Source organism: Fundulus heteroclitus, chromosome 21, assembly GCF_011125445.2.
Source record: "Fundulus heteroclitus isolate FHET01 chromosome 21, MU-UCD_Fhet_4.1, whole genome shotgun sequence".
Classification (NCBI taxonomy): Eukaryota; Metazoa; Chordata; class Actinopteri; order Cyprinodontiformes; family Fundulidae; genus Fundulus; species Fundulus heteroclitus.
Window position 1 is genome coordinate 36,990,426 of NC_046381.1, and position 22,212 is coordinate 37,012,637.

Sequence of the window (22,212 nt, forward strand, 5' to 3'; positions counted from 1 at the left end):
TTTTAAGCACGCCGCTGGGTGCTTTGAGTTTCCTTCAGTGAAAACGTCCACACCGAAGGCTGTTGTTGGTACTTAGGCGTGCTGCGTTCACTGGCCTGCCCTGAGTCGGCTTTGTGCATTTCTGACCGGCTAGTCACCCGTCACTGCAGATTTCATTTAGTGAAGAAATACACGCTGCACTTTTCAGATTTTTATTTGTAGTGTAATTCTCTTTCCAGCGGATACTTCTGTGGTGCTTTGACCTGGTCCTTCACTGAAAAAGCTCAGTGAGATACATCAAAGTTTGTGGCTGTAAATTAATTAAATGGGAACAAGTTGAAGGCTTGTTAATCCAACAGCAAGGATGTTGACGACATACATTTGTAAAAAAATAAAAAAAATGATGAATGATGTTGTTGATGCTGTGTCCACAGTGGGACGGAGGGGTGCGGCTGTGGGAGCACAGACAAACCCATCCACTGGACGAAGAACGGGAGAGGAAGGAGATTGACACGTGGAAGAAGACGAGAGATGAAGGCAGAGACTGCCCCTGGAACAGGGACTGCAAGGAGCTCGGCAGCTCAGACGGGCCGGGACAATCTTCAGGACCCTTTTAAGTCGATGCTGGATATTAACGATCACTCGTGTAAAATGGCTGGGAAGTATTGTCTTGGAACGACTAAATGACCCCCCCCCACCCCCACCCGTTTCTCTTTGGATCTTTCTTCCCTTTGTCTCGTGCTGAATGAACAGGCCGGCGCGTTCGGACTCGGCCTGAACTCCAGATGTGCTGCAGAAACGCTGCCGTTTAGAGAAGCATTAAGATGTAATGATAAGTTAGGTCCAACAGAGGTAGACGTGTTGGATGTCGCAGGGAGAAAAAAACGATGATGATGATCACGATGATGATTCTGTATACATGTATAGTATTTTAATGAAACGTGCATCGGAGGGAGCTTGGATAGATTCCCGTGTGCTGACGTTTGCATCGGTTTTCAATTTGCTGTCACGAGTAACGCAGGTTATGCCCTCATGTTTATTCTCTAGATGCCCAAAGCCCCCAGCTCGTACACCTGCTAGTAGACTTTTCTCTTCACCGCTCTGCAACGTGACCAGCTAGTCCCAGACGGCTTCTTAGGTGTCGCCCACAGCTGGAAAGCGGATCAGTAATGCTTCATCAGGATTTCTTTTTCAAGAGTGATTTATTTTTTTTTCGTTAGGCGGTATAAACCTGTGAAATGTCTCGAAGATTTGATGGTGTGTGATCTTGTGGTAAAAACCTGAACAGGGGATGTTAAATATCTTTACGCTCTGATCTGTGTGTGCAACCTTTGGGTGGTTATAAAACTCATTCAGTTCTCACTTTCAAGCAGTTCTCTTACAGTGACAATAAAAGGAGATTTTTCTTTAATTGTATCACAAAAGCCGCCTGGTTTCCTGGTAAACGGGTTTCTCCACGGTTCTGCGCAGGAGCGGGGAGCTTAAAGCTGTAAAGGTGATGTCCCGCATAATTAGTTTTCTCCACAAATCAAAACAAAACAAAACGAAAAATAATCAACAAAAGCATATAAAGTGAATACAGTAATGTTTCAAAATATAAGAATATTGATGAAAGAGTTGAATAAACTGTTGAATGCTGTGGGGAAAAAGTATGTGCCCCACTTAAGTTGTTTTTTTTCATTTGAGCTCTGGAACAAGATTAACATGAGTAAATGAAAAACAATGTATTTTTTATGATTTCATCTATTTCTGGGAAAAAGAAAATCTCAAACCAATCGAACTTTATGTGAAAAATATATATTTTTTTGATTATCTGACATGTGATGTGTTTTTGAATGAAATAACAGAAATTAATTAAACCTTTGAGGATTTAAAAAATTAACTTGGATACATGTCCACATGCCAAATGTTATTAAAACAGAAAAACAAAAACCTTTTCATCACGTGGGACGCATGTCGTCTGAGAGATTTCTGCTGTGGAGGCAAACTAAAAACACAAGACTCGAATGCTGCAGGTCTGTTTGCAGGTGGGAATAGTCCATCTTTGTTTCTATAAGGAGAAGCTGGCAGCAGTAGACGCTATCAGATGCAGCTTAAAACAAGACAACACGTAGGCTTTTATTGTAAAGAGTGACGTGGCCTGCAGCTGCACCTTCAGATGGGGGATTGTACGCGTGTTTGATGTATATGGATGCATCTTGTCTTGGATCCTAACCACTGTGGAAGTGTTCCTCACAGCACTATACCCGTCAGCTCTCTTTATACATTCTTAACTATTCTTACTACAGGAGTTCTCCTTATTGTGTCTATTGCAGGAAAAGCAGTTTAGCAATGTTTTTTTAATTAAAAGGCTAATAAGATGGCTCCCAGCCCAGGACGCCTTTGCACCAGGGGGCGGCATGAGGCTTGAAAAAAGAAAATGTTTAGTTATTTCAGCCCAGAATGAGTCTCCTGTTGCTTATTTACATATCCAGTCAATAACTAGGGGAACCTTTGACCTGCGCAGGAGGAGTCTATTGTTTTCAAAAACACGTAAACGGGTCAAACCTGGACTGAACTATTATAAAGACTGCACAGAGAGCAGAGGCCGGGGCTCACGCGTCAAAGCTGCAAGAAGCGTCACTACCTCTGGGCATCCTCGAAGCGAGGTCATTGGTCTCTCAAAAGGTTCTCTAATCGCTTTGTGTTTGGCTTTCACCCCATGTTCTTTTAGTTTTGGTTTTCTTTGAACAAAACCAGCACGCTACCCGGTCAACAAGTGTTAAAATCATACTCTGTGGTGCAGGGGTAGAAAACTCGACTCATGAATGCAGTCCTCAACACGGTTGTCACGGAGTCCCAAGACGGAGACCTTTTCCTTTCTCTGTTAATGCATTTCCTTTCTAGCATCCTTCGAATAAAGGCAACTAGAGCCACAAAATAAATAAATAAAAAAATAAAATTGTAATTATGAGCCAAAATACACCATACATTCAGGGGCGGTTCTAGACAGGGGCCAAACGGGGCCTGTACCCCTGTAGAACTGTTCCTGGCCCCTGTACTAAAAACATGATATTAAATTTCTTAGGATGATAAATGCTGACAAATATACAGTGACTGACTGGTCATTTGGATCAGTTGTATTTTTTTTGTTTATGTTTTTACCAAATAATAAAATAAATAAAATAGGAGAAAAATAAATAATTGAACTTTATTGATCTCACAATGGTGAAATTCACTTCTGCATCTTAACCCATCCCCTGGGGGTGCAGTGGGCTACCACTGTGCGGCGCCTGGGGAGCAATCTGGGGTTAACCCTGACCCTAACCCTAATCCTGCAACAAAATAATTAAAAAATAAATCTAAAAAAAAATAATAATTAAAAATTAAGCTGTTTCATGTTAAGCTCCTGCTGTATTGAGAAAAGATCAGGGGTCTGCAACCTGCAGTTCCAGAGCCACAATTGGCTCTTTGGCTTACTTAATAAATTAAATGATGAAATGTTGACCTGTTAAGTTTTTCCCCACCAATCTTTTGTTCTGTGCCCCTGTGAAAAAACACTGGCCCCCCTGCTAAATTTGGTCTAGAGCCCCCACTGCATACATTGCACAGGGGTGCATAATGCTTGGATCTAGGCTTTAGGTTCGAAGAGTAAAATCTGATTACACTTTAAACCCGGTTAAAAAGTCACAGGACGTGAACCTTTATTCTTACTTTTTTTTTTGCTGTCCTAAAAATCTAATTTGTCCAATTTTAGGTCATTCAGCTAATTACTTATTATACACTTAGCCAAAGCTGCTAGGAACACACCGTTTGAGGAGCAGACAACTAGCCGCTGCCGTAACCACAGCAAAATGGCCTGAAGGGCATTGTAGTGACAGCAGTGCTGCGGGCGCTCTAAAATTAGACTGGGATTCTTTGGCGGGCCTGATTCACTTCCACCCACTGTTCCAGCACAATAAATTTGATTCGTGCAAAAACCCACCAACTTCAGTTCGACTTCAAAAGGTCTGAAACGTGTCCCGCCGTCAAAGAATGCATCTCTGAGCTCTTTGTGGGGCGTAGCTGCTCCAGCTGACCCTTTTTTTAGCACGAGTTTCTGAGTGGAGGAATGAAAGTGGTCAGATTGTTGCTCGGAATTAAAAAAAGGCTTAAACGGGCTTTGGCCTGATGACCGGCCTTGGAAATAAAAAAGGCTGATAACGTTGTGAGAGAGGCTACCGTTTGTTGGACCAAACGCAGGCGCCGTGGCAGTTTCTGACTCAAAATAGCTTTCCCTCCAACAGCTGATTCTATTGGTGGAAAGAAATAAGATGAGAGTCAGAAAATGAAGCCAGATCATCTTTGTCAGTGGAACTCCTTTATGTTTGATGGCAGAAATAAAATAAAAAAACAAGAGTTTGACTGGAAGCCGAGGAATCTGCTTAGCATTCTAGACTGCTAACACGCTAAAAATGACCAGTATTGAAAATAAAGGGGTCATTTGCAGGAGCAAGCATTGACACGTCTCTTCTTACAGTCTGTGTTTAGAGGGGGGTGGGGGGATTCTAGGGGTAAAGGGGGCAGAGGTGTTGTATTTTTATATACCATGTGGTCTGCTGCGTGCCTCACAGCCGAAAAGTGGGACTGGTGTGCCTTTCATAGACAAAAGAGAGAGAGAGAGACACACCGACAGGACTCCTGCGTGTCAAACAACACCCAAGTTAGACCAGCCGCGTTGATTTATATGGATCCAAAGGCGGATAACTCCTCCAAAAGCTTCACAGCAGAAATCAACTTAGAGAAGCTCCAAAAGATAGCCGCAGAGCTGATTCTCCCTGGCAGGTTCATCCTCAGACCTCTGAATGCTGCTCTGGAGTTTGTTACCCGCCTCCTGGCCTGGGTCTTAGGATGCAGCCTGGTCCGAAGGCATTTTCACCTCATGCTGTCCGGGCTGGTCCTCTTTGGGCCTGTGCTGAGTTTCTGGGTTTCCAAGTATAGCATCTTCGCTAACGGCAACCACTACCTGTACAGGTGAGTGCTTTCAACAACAACGGGATTAGCTTTTAGGTTCCACAACAAATACTTTACGTATGGAGACTGCCGTGTACCAACTATAAAGTCAAAATCAATAAATTAGATTACACATTGTGATGATGCTTACTGTAAGAGAAAAGATACCTTTTGAAAATAACACACTATTAAACATACTTTTCATTGAGCCCATTTCATTTCCTGTATTAAAGGTTCTATATATCATGCTTCCTAAGTCAGCTAGAGGCTACCTGAGAAAGATGCCTTCCCCCACATGGAGTGGTCCAAGAGTCACATGGTATCAAAAAAGAATAATTGCTTGCAGATCAGGTGCTAAAAGAGCCACTTTGTCTCAACCTAGGGCAGAAATGCCCTCTAGCTTGCAATCCTGCACAGAAGCTTTTCACGAGGATTACTCCGACATACGTGAAACTAGCAAAATACCACTTTGGCCATGACTTAATTGAAGTAGTAGCATTATAACGTAGTTAAAAGCTCAGAAAGTTAAAATGTTTTTTTTTGGTCTAGTGTTCTAATCCAAAATGCCGTGTTTTCATTAGCTGTAAGCGGAAAAATCATCCTGGTAAGCAGAAATAAAAGCTTGAAAAGGTCAGTCTGTGTAATCGATCAATGTGTATCTTGATGAATTGAGTTCCTGAAATGAAATAAAGGGACTTTTCCATAACATTCCAATGAACTGTAAATTAGTTCAGTGGTTGACAGGAAAGCTAAATCTTCCAACATATTTTAATTTCACAGATTTGGCGTGCACAATTTTCACAATGCGATTTCACGAATGGAAATAGACTCTATATTCCCCTGATTCTGAGCGTCTGGTCAGTGTTAACAAACAGCTCCGTTTATTTCCTCATCAGACTAATACACGTCCTCCAGATGGTACCACTGTCCACGTGGGCAGCTGTAAATTTCAGTCCGGCTCAAAGGCTTGGATTTGGGTTCAGGCGGTTCTTCCTTGCTATGGTGATTGGCCTGGATGGTTTAATAGTTTGCTCCTCGACACCCAAAACTATTTCCTTGAATCTGAGGGTTTGGATCAGAAGGTTGGGAACGGTGTTACAGCTGCACAATGATCCCAAACACATCAGTCATCATACGTACTGTATATATTTGAGCCTAATTTAGAACAAGCGAGGACTACAGAAAATCTCTGAACCATTAACACCGGAGCGACCAAATATTGTTTTTAAAAATCCTTGCTCTGTTGCTACAGGCCTTGCTGTCATCAATACTCATGATTTGCAGAAAATACTGAGCCAAACTTCCCACCGCTTACACAACGGCCTCCTTATGCTCTTATTCATGCATTTATTTCATCGAATAACAAGAGCAGGTATTAGTATTGAGAAAAGGTTTCCTTGAGATGCCTCTGACTGAGTGAAGTTAAAACTGCATCTGGACGGAGTAAGGCGGCTTGTTCTGCAGAGCAGCCTTTTATAATCATGCAGTCAAAATAGAAACGGCATCATCCACCATTAGTGCTTCTTCCAGATCAGATGGCACCCACTCAGCTGTTTAATAACCTTATTCTCGCTCCAGACCAATATTTTTAGATTTAATCAAGACATTTTTGCAGTTGTCTGCCTTGTTTGTTTGTTGCATCCATTTATATTTTTATGCTTCAGACGTCAGTCCATAAATGTTTACCTAACAGAAAGCTTCTGCCCCCCTCCCCACCTCACAGGAAGTTCCTCAGGTCTACTTGGGGCTGGACCTGCCTCCTCGTGGGCTCCTTCGTCGTCGTCCTCTCCTTCTCGGCCCGCCGCTCCGTCCCCCTTACCCTGCGCCACCTCTCTCGGGTCGGCCTCGCGGGCCTGCTGTGGTGGGGCTGCCGGCGCCTTCTGACCCTGCTGGAGGACGCGGCCGGCGCCTGCTACGAACCCCTGGCCCCCGCCGGGGACGCCCAGAGCTCGGCCGCCCCGGCGCAGCCTCTGCTGCTCCTGCACCAGGACCAGACCAAGGCGTCCTGCCTCAGAGCCAACATGATGTGGAGGGGCTATGAAGTCTCGCAGGAAACCCTCATCCTCTGCCTGTGCTGCCTGCTGCTGGTGGAGGAGCTGTCCGTCTTCGGGCGTCACCTGGCGCAGGAGAGGCGTTCTCATAGGTCCCCCGGCGCCCCGCTGAGGGCCCTGTTCCTCCTGTGCGTGGTTCTGCTCTTCCTGTGGATGGCCCTGCTCCTGTGCCTGCTGGCGTACTTCCCTGCATGGCCCGCTCAGCAGCTGGGAGGAGCTCTGGGCTACCTGGGCTGGAGGGGCCTGTATCAGGGATGGTTCCGGCTAACGCCCGCTCAGGGCTCCCCTGGTTTGCCGGGAGAGGGCCTTTTCACCGGGACAGACTCTGCTAAACACAGCCACTAGCTTAACCTTTGTTTTGAAGTAAGTAGCAGGAGACTCGTAAGAATCCAGTTGCTTTATTTTTGCAATCTGAGACAAAATGCATGCAGCACTGCGAGAGAAAAGGAGATCATTTCTGTCAGGACAGCGGTTTGGGAACTTAATCAGTGTTACACAACAGTAGCAGTAATTTGCTTTAAAAAAAAACAAAAAAAAAACAGACGACAAAAAGAGCCTGTCGGCAGTCTCAGTAGATGAGAGCTTTCCCGTCTCCTCTGGGCTTTTTAATCTTGTCATAGTTCTTGTTAATGATGTCAAACAGCACCGCCTGGAGAGACAGGGAGAAAGAACACGGCAGGATGAAACCGTCACGAGGACGACGTGAGCCACAGGGAGCTCTGGTCAAGTCCGACAGTCCCTTTCATCACACGCCTCTCCGCCACCGGCATCACACACAGGAGGACAATGACCGAAGGGACGAGAGGCGCGGCTTAATGGACAGGATGTGGAGCAGCAATCAGTTTAACACAAGCTAAGCAATTAGTTTAATTGCTTTCCTATTAACTATGAATGGATCCCACTCATTCATCGTCCTGCTGCTCGGATGCAGGCGGAACCGCTTCACTAAACATGTGGTTTATAAACCTGCAGATGGGGCGTCCTGCTTAAAACATGGGATTTAAAACATCCACTCAGCTTTTTTCTTCTTTTTTAAAAACAAAAAAACAGTGCGACAACGGGAGGGAACGGTGTCTTACGTATGTGTTGCGGATGTCCAGGACCACCAGACGCAGCTCGTTGTACTGGTACAGGTCCAGTTCGTGAACCAGCTGTCTGTAGTCTCCCTGCGGCAGAAAGGAGGAGCGAGTTTACCGTCTACACACGACACACGGCGCAGCCACCGGCTTCCTGGGGCGCTCTGACCGAGCCGCACTAGGTGGCACGCAGTTTCTATTTAAAAGAAATATCTGAAAAGTGTGGCATGCATTTATATTCAGTGTTGTAGGGGTCTAAACTTTGAAGAATCCTCCACCCTGCTCACGTCTCCTGCAGTAGCAGCCTCCGCACAGCATGATGGCGCTACCAACATGTTTCAGGGTGGAAAATGTATTTCTTTTATCATTTGTTTTTACACATTGCTTTTTGTGTCTGACCAGAGAGCCTTCTTCCTCACGTTTGCCGCATCTCCTACGTGGCTTTTGTCAAACTGCAAACAAGATTAATCACAATTCAGATAAAGGTGACGGCTACTGACCACGTGGGGTTGTTTGGAGGCCTTGGCCACAGCGTCGCCTCTCTCGCTGTAATACCTGCCGCAGCAAAGGAGAGAGGAGTCACTCACAAACCTCACCGGCGTTAACGCAGCATTGTTTCTCTGCAGGACCCAGCAGCAAAGTGGTTTTAAAAGTTGCTCTGGTAAAAAGCTGTTCCGTCTTGCATCCACGCTGATTGTGTAACAAAGAATAAACCTTCACTTGAAAACAAAAGTCTCCAATCTTAGTTTTTTTTGGACTGTGACAAACGCCTCGAGATCTGTTTGTCCACTAAAGACTAACAGCAGGTTCCCACAGACGCCTCGTTGTTTTATTACCAACTGCTCCAGGTTGCTGTTTTAGCTGCAGTGCTTCATGTCGAGGGTAATGAGCACCAAGCAGGGGGCGCAGTGTGCGAAATACCTGTCAATATTTGGGGGGGTCCCCATCTCCCGATTATTGCGCAATAACGATGTAAATTTTCTCAATATGCAGGCCTATAACATTACAATGTCAAAGTCAAAGTTAGCTTTAATGTCAATTCTTCACATTCACCAGACATACAAGGTCTAGAGAGGACTTTCTCATTCATCAACAGTGAAACAGATTGCTAATACTAAAATTTAAACATTTTTAGTATTAATTGTTGTCAACGTTACGTTATTCTTCTGTTTGGCGCGCACATGGCTAATTTGCATCCGCGAATAGGATTGGCTGGCTCCACTTGGCATAAAAAAGAACATATTTCCCCCTGGGATCATTAAAGTATGTCTGATTCTAATTCTGATATTTGTGAATAAATGTTTTGAATTTTAAATACTGGACATGTTGAGCTTAAAAATTTTTTAGTGACCATTGGTGACAAAAAATATTTAATTTTTAATTTTTTTTGACACAATTTAAGACCCCCTTTAAATTTTGCTTTTGAGGATTTCAGGGGGTCTCATGGGTTAATCGGGGGGGTCAAGCCCCCCCGGACCCCCCTGTATTTCGCACTCTGAGGGGGCAGTTACCGTTAGAACAAGTTAAAGGTTCAAAACCACTGACATGATCCATCAGACCGTTCCTGCGCTTCAAACACCTTTTAATGAGAAACCAAAAAAAAAAAAAACTGTTGGAGTGACGACCACTGGCGCCCCTCCCCCACCTGCTGCTGTGCATCTGCATTAATCAAAGCCATAAAAGCAGAATGCTCTAATATTCGGCACAGTAAGCAGCTGAAAACTAGCATTAATAGTGAACAGATCAGTATAACTCTATAGTTATACTGTAGTTACACTAGCTGGTATATTTACTATAGCTTTAGCGGTAGGATGTCAGCTATTATGCTATCATTTTGTGTTGCAAAAGAGTATCTATCAAAATAAAAATAGATTGAATTTAATGAAATACCTACAGGAATAAATGCCTTATTTTAACAGCAGGGGTAATTTTTGCTTCTCTGCTCGTCTTTGCTTTAAATATTTGGGCAAAGACCACAAAACTGTGGCAGTAATATTTTAATGCAGACTCATACCAGGAATGCTTCTCCACAGACAGGAGCCGAGAGCTGTTGTTGGAGCAAAATGCGTGTTTTTGCAATTCCATACAGAACCGAAGAGCAGGAATGAAAACAATCTGAGACAAAAATGGATAAACCGGCTTCTTTTCATCAGCCGCCAAACATCAGCCGGCGCTTACTTTGAAATCTGAGTCTGGAATGCTTCTATCTTGGTGCGCGTGTTGGTCAGCAGCTCAAACACCTTCTCCTGTTAGACCAGAGCCAAAGTTTGACAAATTCAGCTGCAGATCATTTGAACCCGCTTTACTCCAGGCCAAAACGTAGTTACCAACCTGTACAGCCACTCCAAAGTTGTTACCATCTTCGATCCTAGGAATCTGCAGCTGCACCCACATGGACACCTGACAGCAAAACGTTGAGCAACGTGTTAATTGGGCCGACAGAACACATTAATAAACTAAAATAATAATAAAAAAATAAAAATAAAAAAAAAGAGTAGACTGACTGTGTTGAGCTTCTCCTTCAGAGTCTGGATCTCAGGTTTGACCTCGTTCAAAAGACTCTCCACTCTCTCGTTGCTGCAGATGGGACCACAGGGAGGCCCTGGGGAGCAGCATCACACAGGGGCAGGATTAAAGCCGCTCTCTACGTTTATTTTTTTACTTCTCATAGGTTTTTGATCATAATCAGCAGCTTGCAGTGCCTTGGAAAAAGTACCCATCCCCCCCCACCGCTACTGCCTTTCCAGTGCAACCAAATGAAGTGAGAGGAGTCCTGGGGCCTGTTCTTCATTTATAGATAAAGATTTTTTTTGTTAAAATTCCCAGTTTGCATGCGTCCTTTACTTCCAGTGTCTAAGGAATGACACCGATATTTGGATCTTTTGACATTACAAGTGCCTTTTTAAAATAAAGTATAATAATTAAAGGCTACCATTTTGTAGAATATTCTTGTACTTCACTTTTTTCCCCATGTTCTAGTGGCTGCCGTGGAGGCTCTGATATAAAAGAACAAAGTAAATATCAAATTATTAAAATGCAAAAATTAATACTGTAGAAAGTGATAGAAACATCTACCATGGACAGTATTTACGCATTAATTTGTCTGCTGCTTTTTGCCAGCCCTCTCTCCTGGCTTTAACAGATTTTTAGGTGTTTTAATTAATGACTCAAATTCGGCATAACCTTCCATTAAAGCTCGTGTTGTGCTTGGGAGAAAAACTGTGCGCGCTCTTTGGCCATGCTGAACAACCAATAGCAGCGCTGCTGATCATTGTTTCTACTATCGATACATTTCCCCTTTTAAACAAACGCATGAACGCGCAGTTGTCTCAGATAACTCAATCCAGTGATACTAATCATAAACAACAGGCGTGTTCGAAGAACCCAATTAGCCGGATCATGATTAGCCGGATGAAATCATCTTGGATGTCTCATTTGATCTCGGATGTTTTAAGCAAATACGAAGAACGGACCCCTGATGTGTGTGATGTAATATATATATATATATATATATATATATATATAACAATAATAATAATAATAGGCCATCCCCCTTAATTCACGTGGAAAGCAAAAATCAATCAGGCCCCTGAGCACATTATCAAGACTGTAAGACATGGCGGTGGCAGCGTCATGCTGAAGGAACGCTTTTCCTCACCACGGATGAAGAAACTGTTAGGAGTTCAATGCGGCCAGATTTGTGTCCACAAACGGTTTGTCAGCGGCTGAGCTTGAGACACTCTTCAAAGAAAGGTGGTAGAAATGTTATAGGCATGAATATATCGGTTAGCGCCGCTTTTCAGGTTTGCATCTGCAGAAAGTTTTGAGAACCACGCCTCCCTTTTTCCTCTCACTCCCTGATTGTGCGCGGCGTTGCGATGGCCGACGGCGTGACGCCCCCCCACGGTACACGGTCACGTCCGTATTTGCCACGTGAGAAAATCTAAAAAAAGGTTGGTGGGTTACGGATACTTTTCCAAGGCACTGGGAAACGACATCGGGAAAGCAGCTTCTCTTTGTTCTCTGGTGCTCCCGTTTACCTGAATCCTCCTCCTCTTTATCGCCGTCTTTGTCCTTCTTCCCCTCCTTCGCCTCCTTCTGCAGCACAAGAACAAAAAGCCTCTAGTCGCACGGTTTCTACAGCCTGTTGGTCTCCTGGACACAATATTCCTGTTCATTTTCAACCAATTTTGAAAATAAATACATCAAAAGTATTCCTGGCTAAGAGTATGTCTTTTTTTACTTAAAAAACAAAGTTTGTATTTGGACTGTTTAAATATTGTGAGAGCGTCTGCCAAGACTTAAATAATAAAAAAGACATTTTTCATTCTTTCTTATTCTGCATCATCTGGAATAAAAGGCCCACACAATCCTGGAGAGATTTCACACTGATTAGTTACCATGGCAGTCAAGGACTCCTTTTCAGTGCCTCGCTTAAATCCAAAAATAAAAACATGAGCTGAAGAGCTGAATAAAGGAGCTGGATTGAAAAGAAATGTGAAGGTTTGAGACGTTTGATAAAGAAAGCATTGCATTTAAGCCATTTAATCCAGATTATTTCAACATCTTGAAGCATATTTTCACAGATCCCTAATCTGGTGCACACCCTCCTGCGTAACGGACTGACCTCCTCCTTCTTCTTGCGTTTGGCCTCCTCTTTGGCAGGATCCGGTATGGGGATGTCCAGCGGGGCCTTCAGGGACGCCAGGTCGTCGCAGCTGAAAGATGTCTGCCGCACCAAACAGAAACCAGTGATGATTTTTCACAAAACGGCCAGGCCATAACAGATTTTGGTTTCACTTTAAAGAGCTTTTGACAAGCAAAGAAAAGAAAGAAAACAATGTGGGGGTTTAATTTGCTGGAGACGCCTGGAGGTCTTCTTCATACCTTCAGGAGCATCTGCAGCTGTTCAATCTTCTCAGGGAAAAACTTAGACAGCAGCTGCTCTGCCTGTGGAGACAACATCACATCAGTACAAAAACGCCTAAAAATCACTGAGAAAGTCCAACTTTGTCGTGACGCCACGAAGAAGACATCACCTCCTTGGAGAGCTTTTGGCAGAAGTCATCCACCTGCAACAGAAACGAGACGTTTGAGCGTCAACAGTGGCGATCCACCGTCTGGCCGGATCACGTTTCCCAACGCAACGCCACAGGCCGCCGTGAAGCTAACCTGAGCCGTCACCTCACCTGACCCCGACCCCAATGTCCGCCCGCTGATCCGGGCCTCACACCCCACCCGCCAGCAGCTCACCTGTTGGCGTCGCCCGCACGCCGTCCAGGTGTTTTAAAGGGCCAGCGGGCTTAAATTGGCCCTGTTTGACATGTTATGCTAGCTGAGGGGCTCACCTGTTTCTTCGACTCGAGCTGAATACCTGGAGAAGACATGTCCGCTCTTTAGACGACAAGTTTTTTTTTAATTATTAACAGGCGTCTGGAAAGATTTGAGCTTCGGCAGAAGCGGCTGAGAAAAGGGGGAAATACGCGTTTTTCACCGTGTAACTCGACGCCTTGCAGAACACGGAAAGCGCTCGGAGTTACTCAGCATAAAAAGCGAAAACGAAAGTAGAGCGCATTTTGGGACAGCAACGTACTTTCCTCGCTTCTCTGCGGGCTGTCGCGGTGCATTGTGGGGATTGTGGTTTGGAGCGATCCCTCCGCCACTCCACCCAGAACGAGCGACCCTGATGGGAAAATGTTCAAAGGTAAATGCAGAAAAACGAGAAATGTTTATCATGAACTGACAATATAAGAAGAAACGAGGAGGCGTGGGTTTGTATAAGAATATGGACTGCAATATAATAGAAGATACCGGCAGTCAGGCCCATATTAAGACAATGTGGTGCCCCTGGGCACTATACCTCAAAGCCCCCCCCCCCCCCCCCCCTCTTACCCGTGCTGTCCTCCGGTCAAAAACATCAGACAATAATCAAGGGGATTTCTGTAATGTAATTTACTAATTTTTACCTTACACAACTACATGTAGGCATATGAGCCGTGAGCAATATTCAAATATCTCATTTTAAAATGTTGAAATTTATTTATCATTTATTATTATTGTGACATCAGTGTTTACAAAACGAATAATGCATGGTCTTTTAACAATTTCAAGTAGATAATATAACAATTTGTGAAAAATATATTTTTTAAGCATGTGTCATGTGGTGCCCCCCCCCTCCCCCCGTCCCCCCCCCCCCCCCCCCCTCCCCCCCATGGTTGGTGCCCCTGGGCACTGGCCCACTGGCCCATATGGATAATCCGGCCCTGCGGCAGTGGAAGTAGTGTTTGAATGTATAACTTTGGGAATTTGTTGTATAATTCAATTCAGTTCAGTTAAAAAATACTTTATTAATCCCAAAGGGAAATTAAATAAAAATAAGAAACATTTTTGGTGAGATGTATTTACAGAGCTCCAGAATCAGATATTTGTTTATTTAAAGTTTGGATGAAAAGGTTATTTGATATAAAAACGAACAGATTTTATATTATGTGGTGATTACAATATAGGTTTGCTAAATGCAAATAAGCACAAAATCACAGAGGATTTCACTGATAAAATGTTCAGTATTCATCTCTACCCGTTTATTACAAGACCAACCAGTACAACGGCACATCGTGCGTCTGTAATTGACAATATGTATACAAATATTTGGGACAAGGACATAATCAGTGGTTTAATGTTAAACAATACCAGTGATCATCTACTCCTTTTTATGGTGTATGATGTGAAGTGTAATTTGATTAAAGAGAAAAATGTATTTATTTACTGAAGAATCTAAAGTGAAAAATCAATAAATGGTCTAAAAAGTGATCTATTTATTGTGGATAGATTTAATAGATTTTTTTTGTAAATGTTGGACCTTAACTAGTAAGTAAACTTCAAAATGGTGATGAATAAATGTGTAGTTTAATTGAGAATAATCAAAATTCCATGTTTCTTATTTCTAGAGATGAGAATGAGGTTTGGAAACCATAATGAAATGTAACAACAAAACATCACAGGATATACATATTAATTCCCATCCAATAAGAAAATGGCTGAAGTAATCCCATTATTCATGTGTCTCTCTTATCCCAGTCTTATCCCAGTTTTCAAAAATATTAGAAATATTATTCAGTCCAAGACTATTCCAATTTATTAACAAAACTAACTTGCTTTCCAGCAGTCAATATTGTTTTAGACAAGACCGATCTACACAAGCACTTATTGAATTTATAGAAGAGGTTACTGATTGTATTGAACTGAATACATATATTATTGGATATTTCACTGATTTGCAAAAGGCTTTTGATACTATTTATCGCCACATTTTAATAAAGAAATTAAAAATGTACTGTATTAGAGGAATACCAAAGCTGGTTTGAGAGCGACTTGCACGGCAGACGGCAGTTTGTACAAATTGAACGATATAAATCTACAGTACATACAGAAATATCCCATGTGGGGTTCCTCAAGGTTCAATCCCTAATGCCTTTTAAAAAATTCTCTAAAATCATCATACTTCTTTCAGGTGATTACTAATATTTTATGTTCAGGTGATGATTTAGAGAAACTTTTGTATGAAATAACCCAAATTTACAAGCTAAGGAACAAGTTTAATATAAATCAGTTATCATTGAACTTGGAAAAATAACTAAACTCGTGATGTTTGAAAATTGAAAAACGAATATGATTGTTAAAATAAACATAAAAAAATATATTTAATGAAAGAGTAAAATAAATTGTGAATTTAGGTGTAGTTATTCATGAGAAGCCATTCTGGAAATGGTATGTTAGTTATTTACATTCAAAAGGGTCCAAGTGTGTGTATGTGATGAAACGATGTAGTTTTGTTCTTGATCAAAGTGCATTATTCGTTCTGTATCACTCCTTCATAATGTCCTATTTACATTATTGTTTAGAAGTTTTAGGAAATTGTTACAAGACAAATATGTTACCTTTAATCACTCTCCAAAAACGAGGCATCAGAATAGCACGAAGTTAAATACTACAATGATCACTATAATCCACTTTTTCCTCAAAACATTCAGTTTAAAATTGCAAAGCTTGGTAAATTATAAGCTGGCCCAAATCATGTATAGGGCATCAAAAACTCCCTGACAGACAATATCCTAAATATATTTCACGTTAGAGATGCTCATCATGAATATAATCTGAGAGGAACTAATTAATTATATTAGTCAAAAGTAAGGAAAGGAGTTCTGTTATGGAACAGACTTGCAGAAGAGAAAAAAGCTTCTAAAACCTTGCTCAGTTTAAACTAAGGGTTAAAAAATATGCAATGAATAGGTACGTGAAGAAAAGTGTCTGATTTTACATTGGATTAATGATATACACACACAATATATATCATTAATATTGAAATTGGTAATGTCTGTTTGATATGAACTTCAAAGGCAGTAGCTGCAGAGCAGTTTTTTTCTGGCTGACTCGCTTTTGGTATTGTTGGGCTATATGTTCTGGGGTGGAGGGGTGTAGGATCAGAGAAGGAGATGGAGGATCTGCATATAAGGGGAGGTGGTGGAGCTTGTGGACAGCTTTAGATTTCTGGGCCTCCACATCTCTTCTGACCTCTCCTGGACTGTGAACTCCTCCCACCTGGTGAAGAAGGCCCAACAACGACTCTTCTTCCTCAGGAAACTGAAAAGATCTGGACTTTCCACAAAACTGCTAAAGAACTTCTATAGAGCTACCATAGAGAGTGTGTTATGTCTCAGCATAACTGCATGGTATGGAAGCTGCACAGTACAGGAGAGGAAGGACTTAACACGGGTGGTGAGAACAGTGCAGAGGATTGTGGGATGTCGTCTGCAGGATATGGACTCAGTGTATGCAGCACGAGTCCAAAGAAGGGCCAGACACATCTACACTGATCCCACCCACCTAGGAAATGCGCTGTTTGCCCCTCTCCCATCAGGTAAACACTTCAGAAGACTCAAAGCCAAACTGAGAAACAGCTTCTTCCCAAGAGCTGTGAGGGCTATTGCCCCTGATAGGAGAGTGCAGTCCAACGCTTTAAAATCACCTCCACTGTTACTAGCCCATCATCTCGTAAATGTTATTGCCTATTTATACACTATTATCTCAGAATATCTAAATGCACATTTCTGTAAATGAAGCCTCAAATCATTGCACAAAAGCACCTTATTACCTCATTATTTGTTATCAGAAGACCATAATGGTTGCGACTACTTAGTCTGCAGTTCACACAGACTCACTTAAAATCGATCAATAATAGATTGGAATAATGTTGCCTAGTCCAGCTGCAACACCGAACAATATTTAAGTATGGATCCATCCTACCTTGTGTCAACGGTTCAGGCTGGTGCTGGTTTTATTTTTGGTTTCCTTAGTGCCAACTGAGTATAGAACATCACAGTCTACCTTGTTGCTGACCATGGTCTTCCCATTATAACCACATTGTAACCATCTTTTCAATACCACTCCTAGCAGGAGAATGGACCACGTCACAAACCTCAAACCATCTCAAACGGCTTTCTAGAACATGACAACAAAGTCCATGTAGCTACACCAATGGCCTCCATTGTCACCAGATCTCAATCCAACAGAGGTCCTTTGGTATGTGGTAGAATCCATTCCACCACATCCAAAAGACGATGACCCACTAGTCAAGCAACTGCAATATCGATTAGAGAACGTGAAACAATCTACAATTCCGAAAATAAGAAAGCGACAGCGCTGCTCAGAGAACTTTGACTCCGATGAAAATCCTCCAGAACAGACTGTGTGTATAAAATGGGATGGAAAATTCCTGCCTCTTGGAGAAACTGCAGAAAGCCAGCTGCAGAAGGTAAAGCTAAAGATAATGTTACAGCAAAAGGAGGCAAATCCTGAGCAAATGAAACTAATAATGAAGACAATAATTTACACACAGTGCAAAGATGTTCAGAAAGGGAAAAAGTGGTAGCGGCTAGTTGTGATTACCTAGACTTCAATAACTGTTATAATGTGTCATGAAGTTAGTATGGAACAAAATCTATAAAGAAATAATATATTATAATGGAATTTTAAGCTCAAAAAGACAAAAAGAGGGAAAATGAATAATTATTATCAGTAGTAAATCTTATTTTATATTTTAATCTATGTTAAAAAAATAGTGCATTGTGTTATTATCATTTCTATGTAGAGATTTTCTACTGTTTGAACATTTTTCCTTTTTTTTTGATTGTCTTTTCCTTTTAGTCTAATGATCCAACTGGTTTTAGTTTTTAAATATAGTCAGCATGATTGTATAGTCAGTAAGTCGTTCCAGGTTCCACTGGGCGGCGCTGTTGCTTTCTCTGATCTGTGACAAACAACAGAACATGTGGTGTAAATATTAACAGCCATTGAGCAAACATGAAAATCATTGTTTGCTTTGTAGCTGGCTGCCATCCAAAGCACATCTGCTCCCAGTATCTATTTGAACCGGTTTGTCTTGATGTTTCTGCATTATTATTAACACAACAATGAAACTAATAGGACATACCGCGTTCCTAAGGAGGGCAAATCTCACCTGATGTCAGATTTACGCAGTGGCAGCAATAGGACGGCACGGCCTCCTGCTGAATGCAGAGTTCGAGGTTGAACCCAGAATTGATTGGATCTGCTGTCGTACATCTGCTGTCACAACGTCTCTTTCATCAGAACTTTTGTGGACACAGTTTGTGGTTTAACCTGCTCAGGTCAAAGGGTAAAACAAATAAACGCTCCAGAGAGGACAGAAAGGACAGAACCCCCTCCATCTTTACAGGATTCTGCTTGTCTGCAGAGATCCATTTTATACCACACAACGATGTTTCAACAGGTAAATCCATCTGGAGACTAGATAAATCACCCCCGGCTAGACGCTCGGTCTGTGTGACAGACAGGCTGCAGTTTGACTGCTTTTGTTTCCTGCTGATCAACTTTAGCGATCAAGGAATCATGTAATTCAGGGCTGGCTCCAAAGAGCAAAGGCTGGACTTGTTTGCACTGAAAACACTGCTTTCTATTGACTTATTTTGACTGGGTGAGTGATTAAAAGCTCATATAGTTCTGTTCAGTTCAGAGACGAAGTTGAGAAATGGTCCGGACAAAGTTCGTATATCTTGGAAAAAGTGGGGCATAGCGAGAGGAGGCACACGGGGAACCTTTGGACTTGTTTCTTTGTTTGGAAAGGGTCCTATTGCGTCAGGTTTGACCCATTGCAGCCATCTGCAGTGAAATTTAAAATCTAAACGCCTTTGTAGTCTTGTTCCTTCACATGCCGTTATCTTAAAGTCATCGAGCCACATGTCACTGGCACAAACACCTGTAGTTCTGACATAGAGACAGAAACAGAAAGGAAACATGCTTGTCTGCAGTCAAAGAGTATAGGTAATACTTTAGTTTTCTCCGTATAGTCTTCTCTTCAAGCAACGTAACTTGACTTCATTTAACTTGACTTTCAAACATGTTAAGTGCCCTCAAATCTTTATATATTCATTACAATCCATTCTATATATTTAATTGGATGGAATTTCAATTTGGATGGACTAGATAAATTGTCATATTTTACCACATAATCTCAATTGGATTTAGCTCTGGACTTTGACTGGGCCATTCTAACACATTAATATGCTTTGCTATAAACCATTAACTGTAACTCTGTCCGAATGCTTAGCGCCATTGTTCTGAAAGAACGCATACATCCACCCCAGTCTCAACTCCTTTTCAGTTTCTAACATGGTTTCTCCCAGAATTGCCCAGTATTTAGCCTGATCCATCTTCCCGTCAACTCTGACCAGCATTCTTGTCCATGATAATGAAAATGATCCCCTCAGTATTATGCTGCCATCACTGTATTTCACTATGGGGATAGTGAGCTCAGGGTGATGCGCTGTTCTAGTTTTCTGCTTCCCTTTGCTTTTTGGAAAAGGTGACTGAAAATGCATGCCACACTTTTCAGAGTTTTTGGGGAAAAACAGTGTTTTTTTCTTTCCTCTTCACAGTTTTGCAGCTTTCGTGTTGGTCTTTCAGCTAAAACACATTGAAGTCTGAGTCTGTACTATAGCAAACTGAAGAGGTTTTGTGAGGCACTGCAAATGAACCCATCATTGTGATGTTGTTAAAGCTTATCTACTTGTAAAAACTCTCCCTTATCTAAATCATCCACTCGCACAGTCATTGAAATAACAAATGCTGCACGTTTCTTTCCCCCCCGTTCTTTAAATTGTTTTGGTAGAAACCGGACTTTGTCAATGGAAGTGTTCCCTGTCTCCATACCGCAAGTTAAGTGTCAGTGCATGTTGGGGTGTGTGTGTTTTTGTGAGCTACCCGCCAAGCATTGTACTTCTCCGCAAAGTGTTCTTGCTTTGAAAAATGGTTGCGCAACGTTGCCTGAAATGTTTGTTTCAAATCAACTGCGGCCCCACAATTATAGTTTCAGCAAGATCTTTTCCCACACAGGAACATTGGACAATGAGTTGTAGAAAAACTCTGCCTGGACTTTTCTGCAGCTATATTTCGTAGGATCGGCTGGTGTTGTTTGTTCACAGCAGGAAACAGTTTGGACTACTTTTGTTGTCAGAGTACAAAACGCTCAGGTTTGGGGACTATCTCTGTTTACACGGGAAACACACATTTCCATATATGTCAAGCCTATTTACTAGTGTACATTGTTGTTTGGTGTCGTTTTACTGACTTCTTACTTAGGTTTGTGGGAAATTTATTCAGAAGCCCTGCTATTAATAGGACTCACAACATGTCATCATAGTCGTATCATAAGTTGAGACGAAGCTGTTAAAGAGGAGGGTTAAAAACACACAGGTCTAGAAAGCAGGTAGATTGCAATAACAGAGAGGTAGATGGGGTTGCAATGATTTTCTTAGGCTTTTACTTATGTTACCTCAAATTAAAAGCAATCAGCTATCATAGTCTTTTGTAAAGTTGGGCTTGTATGTATAAAAGTTCCTGCCTAGATGTAAAATAAAACATTTCCAAAACATCTGAAAGCTTATAAAAATGTTCATTTGAATGAAGAAGATCCAGGATGTCCAAGAACGTGCAGCAGCCCCAAGGGGTTGTCTCCCTCACAGGAGAGGTACAGAATTGTGTCACCACCACAGCAGCTCTCGCTCAACCTTGGAGGTATGTAAGTGTAAATCCATCTGTATGTATAGTCAAGCAATGTTTTTGATCGATGGCCCTTTGACAAGATAGACAGCAAACAAGTGATTTTTGTAAAAAACGAGACAGACTCCGATGGAAGCAAAATAATTGATTCGATTTCTCCACAGTCATTTCATACTTTCATTTATTTGGGAAAAAGTCTGACACAGAACTCTTAATTCTGCCCAAAGACCATTGTCTTGAAAAAAGACATAGGTCCTCTCAGAGTAACTTCTTCCAACAATCAAACCACAAAACAAGGAAGACATTTGTGTTTTCCAGCATAGTGGAGCACCATGCCACAACTGATTACTGTAAAATCAATGACTTGATGCATTTGGTTCAGAAAAATCTTTCTTTCTTCACATATGACTGTTTTGTATTATAGGTTTGATCAAATTAGACATTATTTAACCAAAACAAAATTTGTCCATGTGATTATATTACTTATATTGAAGCGATTATACATTTTTACGTAATGTATTTTTTGGACTCATTTATAAACTAATCATCTGTGTAGTGCCTTTACATCACATTTCTGGAAAAGAAAATTTGGACCTGTGGCAAGGAAAATTGCCAGTTCTTCACCTTATTGAGAACCTTTAAAAAGAGGAAAACAGAAACCAACACATTTTATTTAACTTTGAGCCTTAATAACTCAAGAGTGGGTCACCATTGGCTGGGTTTCAGTCCAGAATAGATCAACACAACAAACAGGTGGAAGAAACTGTTCTGGTTAGATGAGAATAATACTGAACATTTAGGTCTGCGTAACAATGGAAATCTTCCTGAACACAACAGCCTAGTGTTGAAACATGGTGCTTAAAGAATAATTGAAATTGAGGAGCTAAAACAGGACAATTTCCCCAGGGAAAAAGTTACACCTTCCAACATTTCAACATATGGCCAGAGTTGTGAGCCTACAAAAATGTCATGGAAGTATTGACTCAGGAGGACTGAATCCAAAACACACAACAATTTTCAGGCTTGTATTTGTAACGCTT

The 22,212-nt window shown here is 41.9% G+C and overlaps 2 protein-coding genes across 2 annotated transcripts; one reads left to right on the forward strand and one right to left on the reverse strand.

The window, feature by feature from the left end:
* Positions 1-4,555: 4,555 nt before the first annotated feature.
* On the forward strand, positions 4,556-7,529 carry LOC105918314 (fat storage-inducing transmembrane protein 1). The gene is made up of 2 exons (XM_012853374.3): positions 4,556-4,971; positions 6,674-7,529. Exons 1-2 carry the CDS (start codon positions 4,685-4,687, stop codon positions 7,344-7,346), a joined length of 960 nt encoding a protein of 319 aa, XP_012708828.2. The 5' UTR covers positions 4,556-4,684; the 3' UTR covers positions 7,347-7,529.
* Positions 7,384-13,695, reverse strand: psme1 (proteasome activator subunit 1). The gene is made up of 11 exons (XM_036125259.1): positions 13,426-13,695; positions 13,117-13,149; positions 12,965-13,027; positions 12,705-12,806; positions 12,118-12,175; positions 10,582-10,679; positions 10,409-10,477; positions 10,256-10,323; positions 8,578-8,632; positions 8,081-8,167; positions 7,384-7,650 (listed from the first exon to the last, which is right to left on the reverse strand). The coding sequence occupies exons 1-11, from the start codon at positions 13,462-13,464 to the stop codon at positions 7,570-7,572; spliced, it is 753 nt and encodes a 250-aa protein (XP_035981152.1). The 5' UTR covers positions 13,465-13,695; the 3' UTR covers positions 7,384-7,569.
* Positions 13,696-22,212: the final 8,517 nt, after the last annotated feature.

Bases quoted from the DNA above. Each gene is read 5' to 3' on its own strand.
- LOC105918314 (XM_012853374.3), top strand. From the start codon at position 4,685: ATGGATCCAAAGGCGGATAACTCCTCCAAAAGCTTCACAGCAGAAATC. The intron at 4,972-6,673 runs GTGAGTGCTTTC...CCCACCTCACAG, and splicing joins GGCAACCACTACCTGTACAG to GAAGTTCCTCAGGTCTACTT.
- psme1 (XM_036125259.1), bottom strand. From the start codon at position 13,464: ATGTCTTCTCCAGGTATTCAGCTCGAGTCGAAGAAACAG. The intron at 8,633-10,255 runs GTAAGCGCCGGC...TTGCTGCGGCAG, and splicing joins TTCCAGACTCAGATTTCAAA to GTATTACAGCGAGAGAGGCG. The intron at 8,168-8,577 runs GTCAGTAGCCGT...TTTCTGCCGCAG, and splicing joins CCTCCAAACAACCCCACGTG to GGAGACTACAGACAGCTGGT.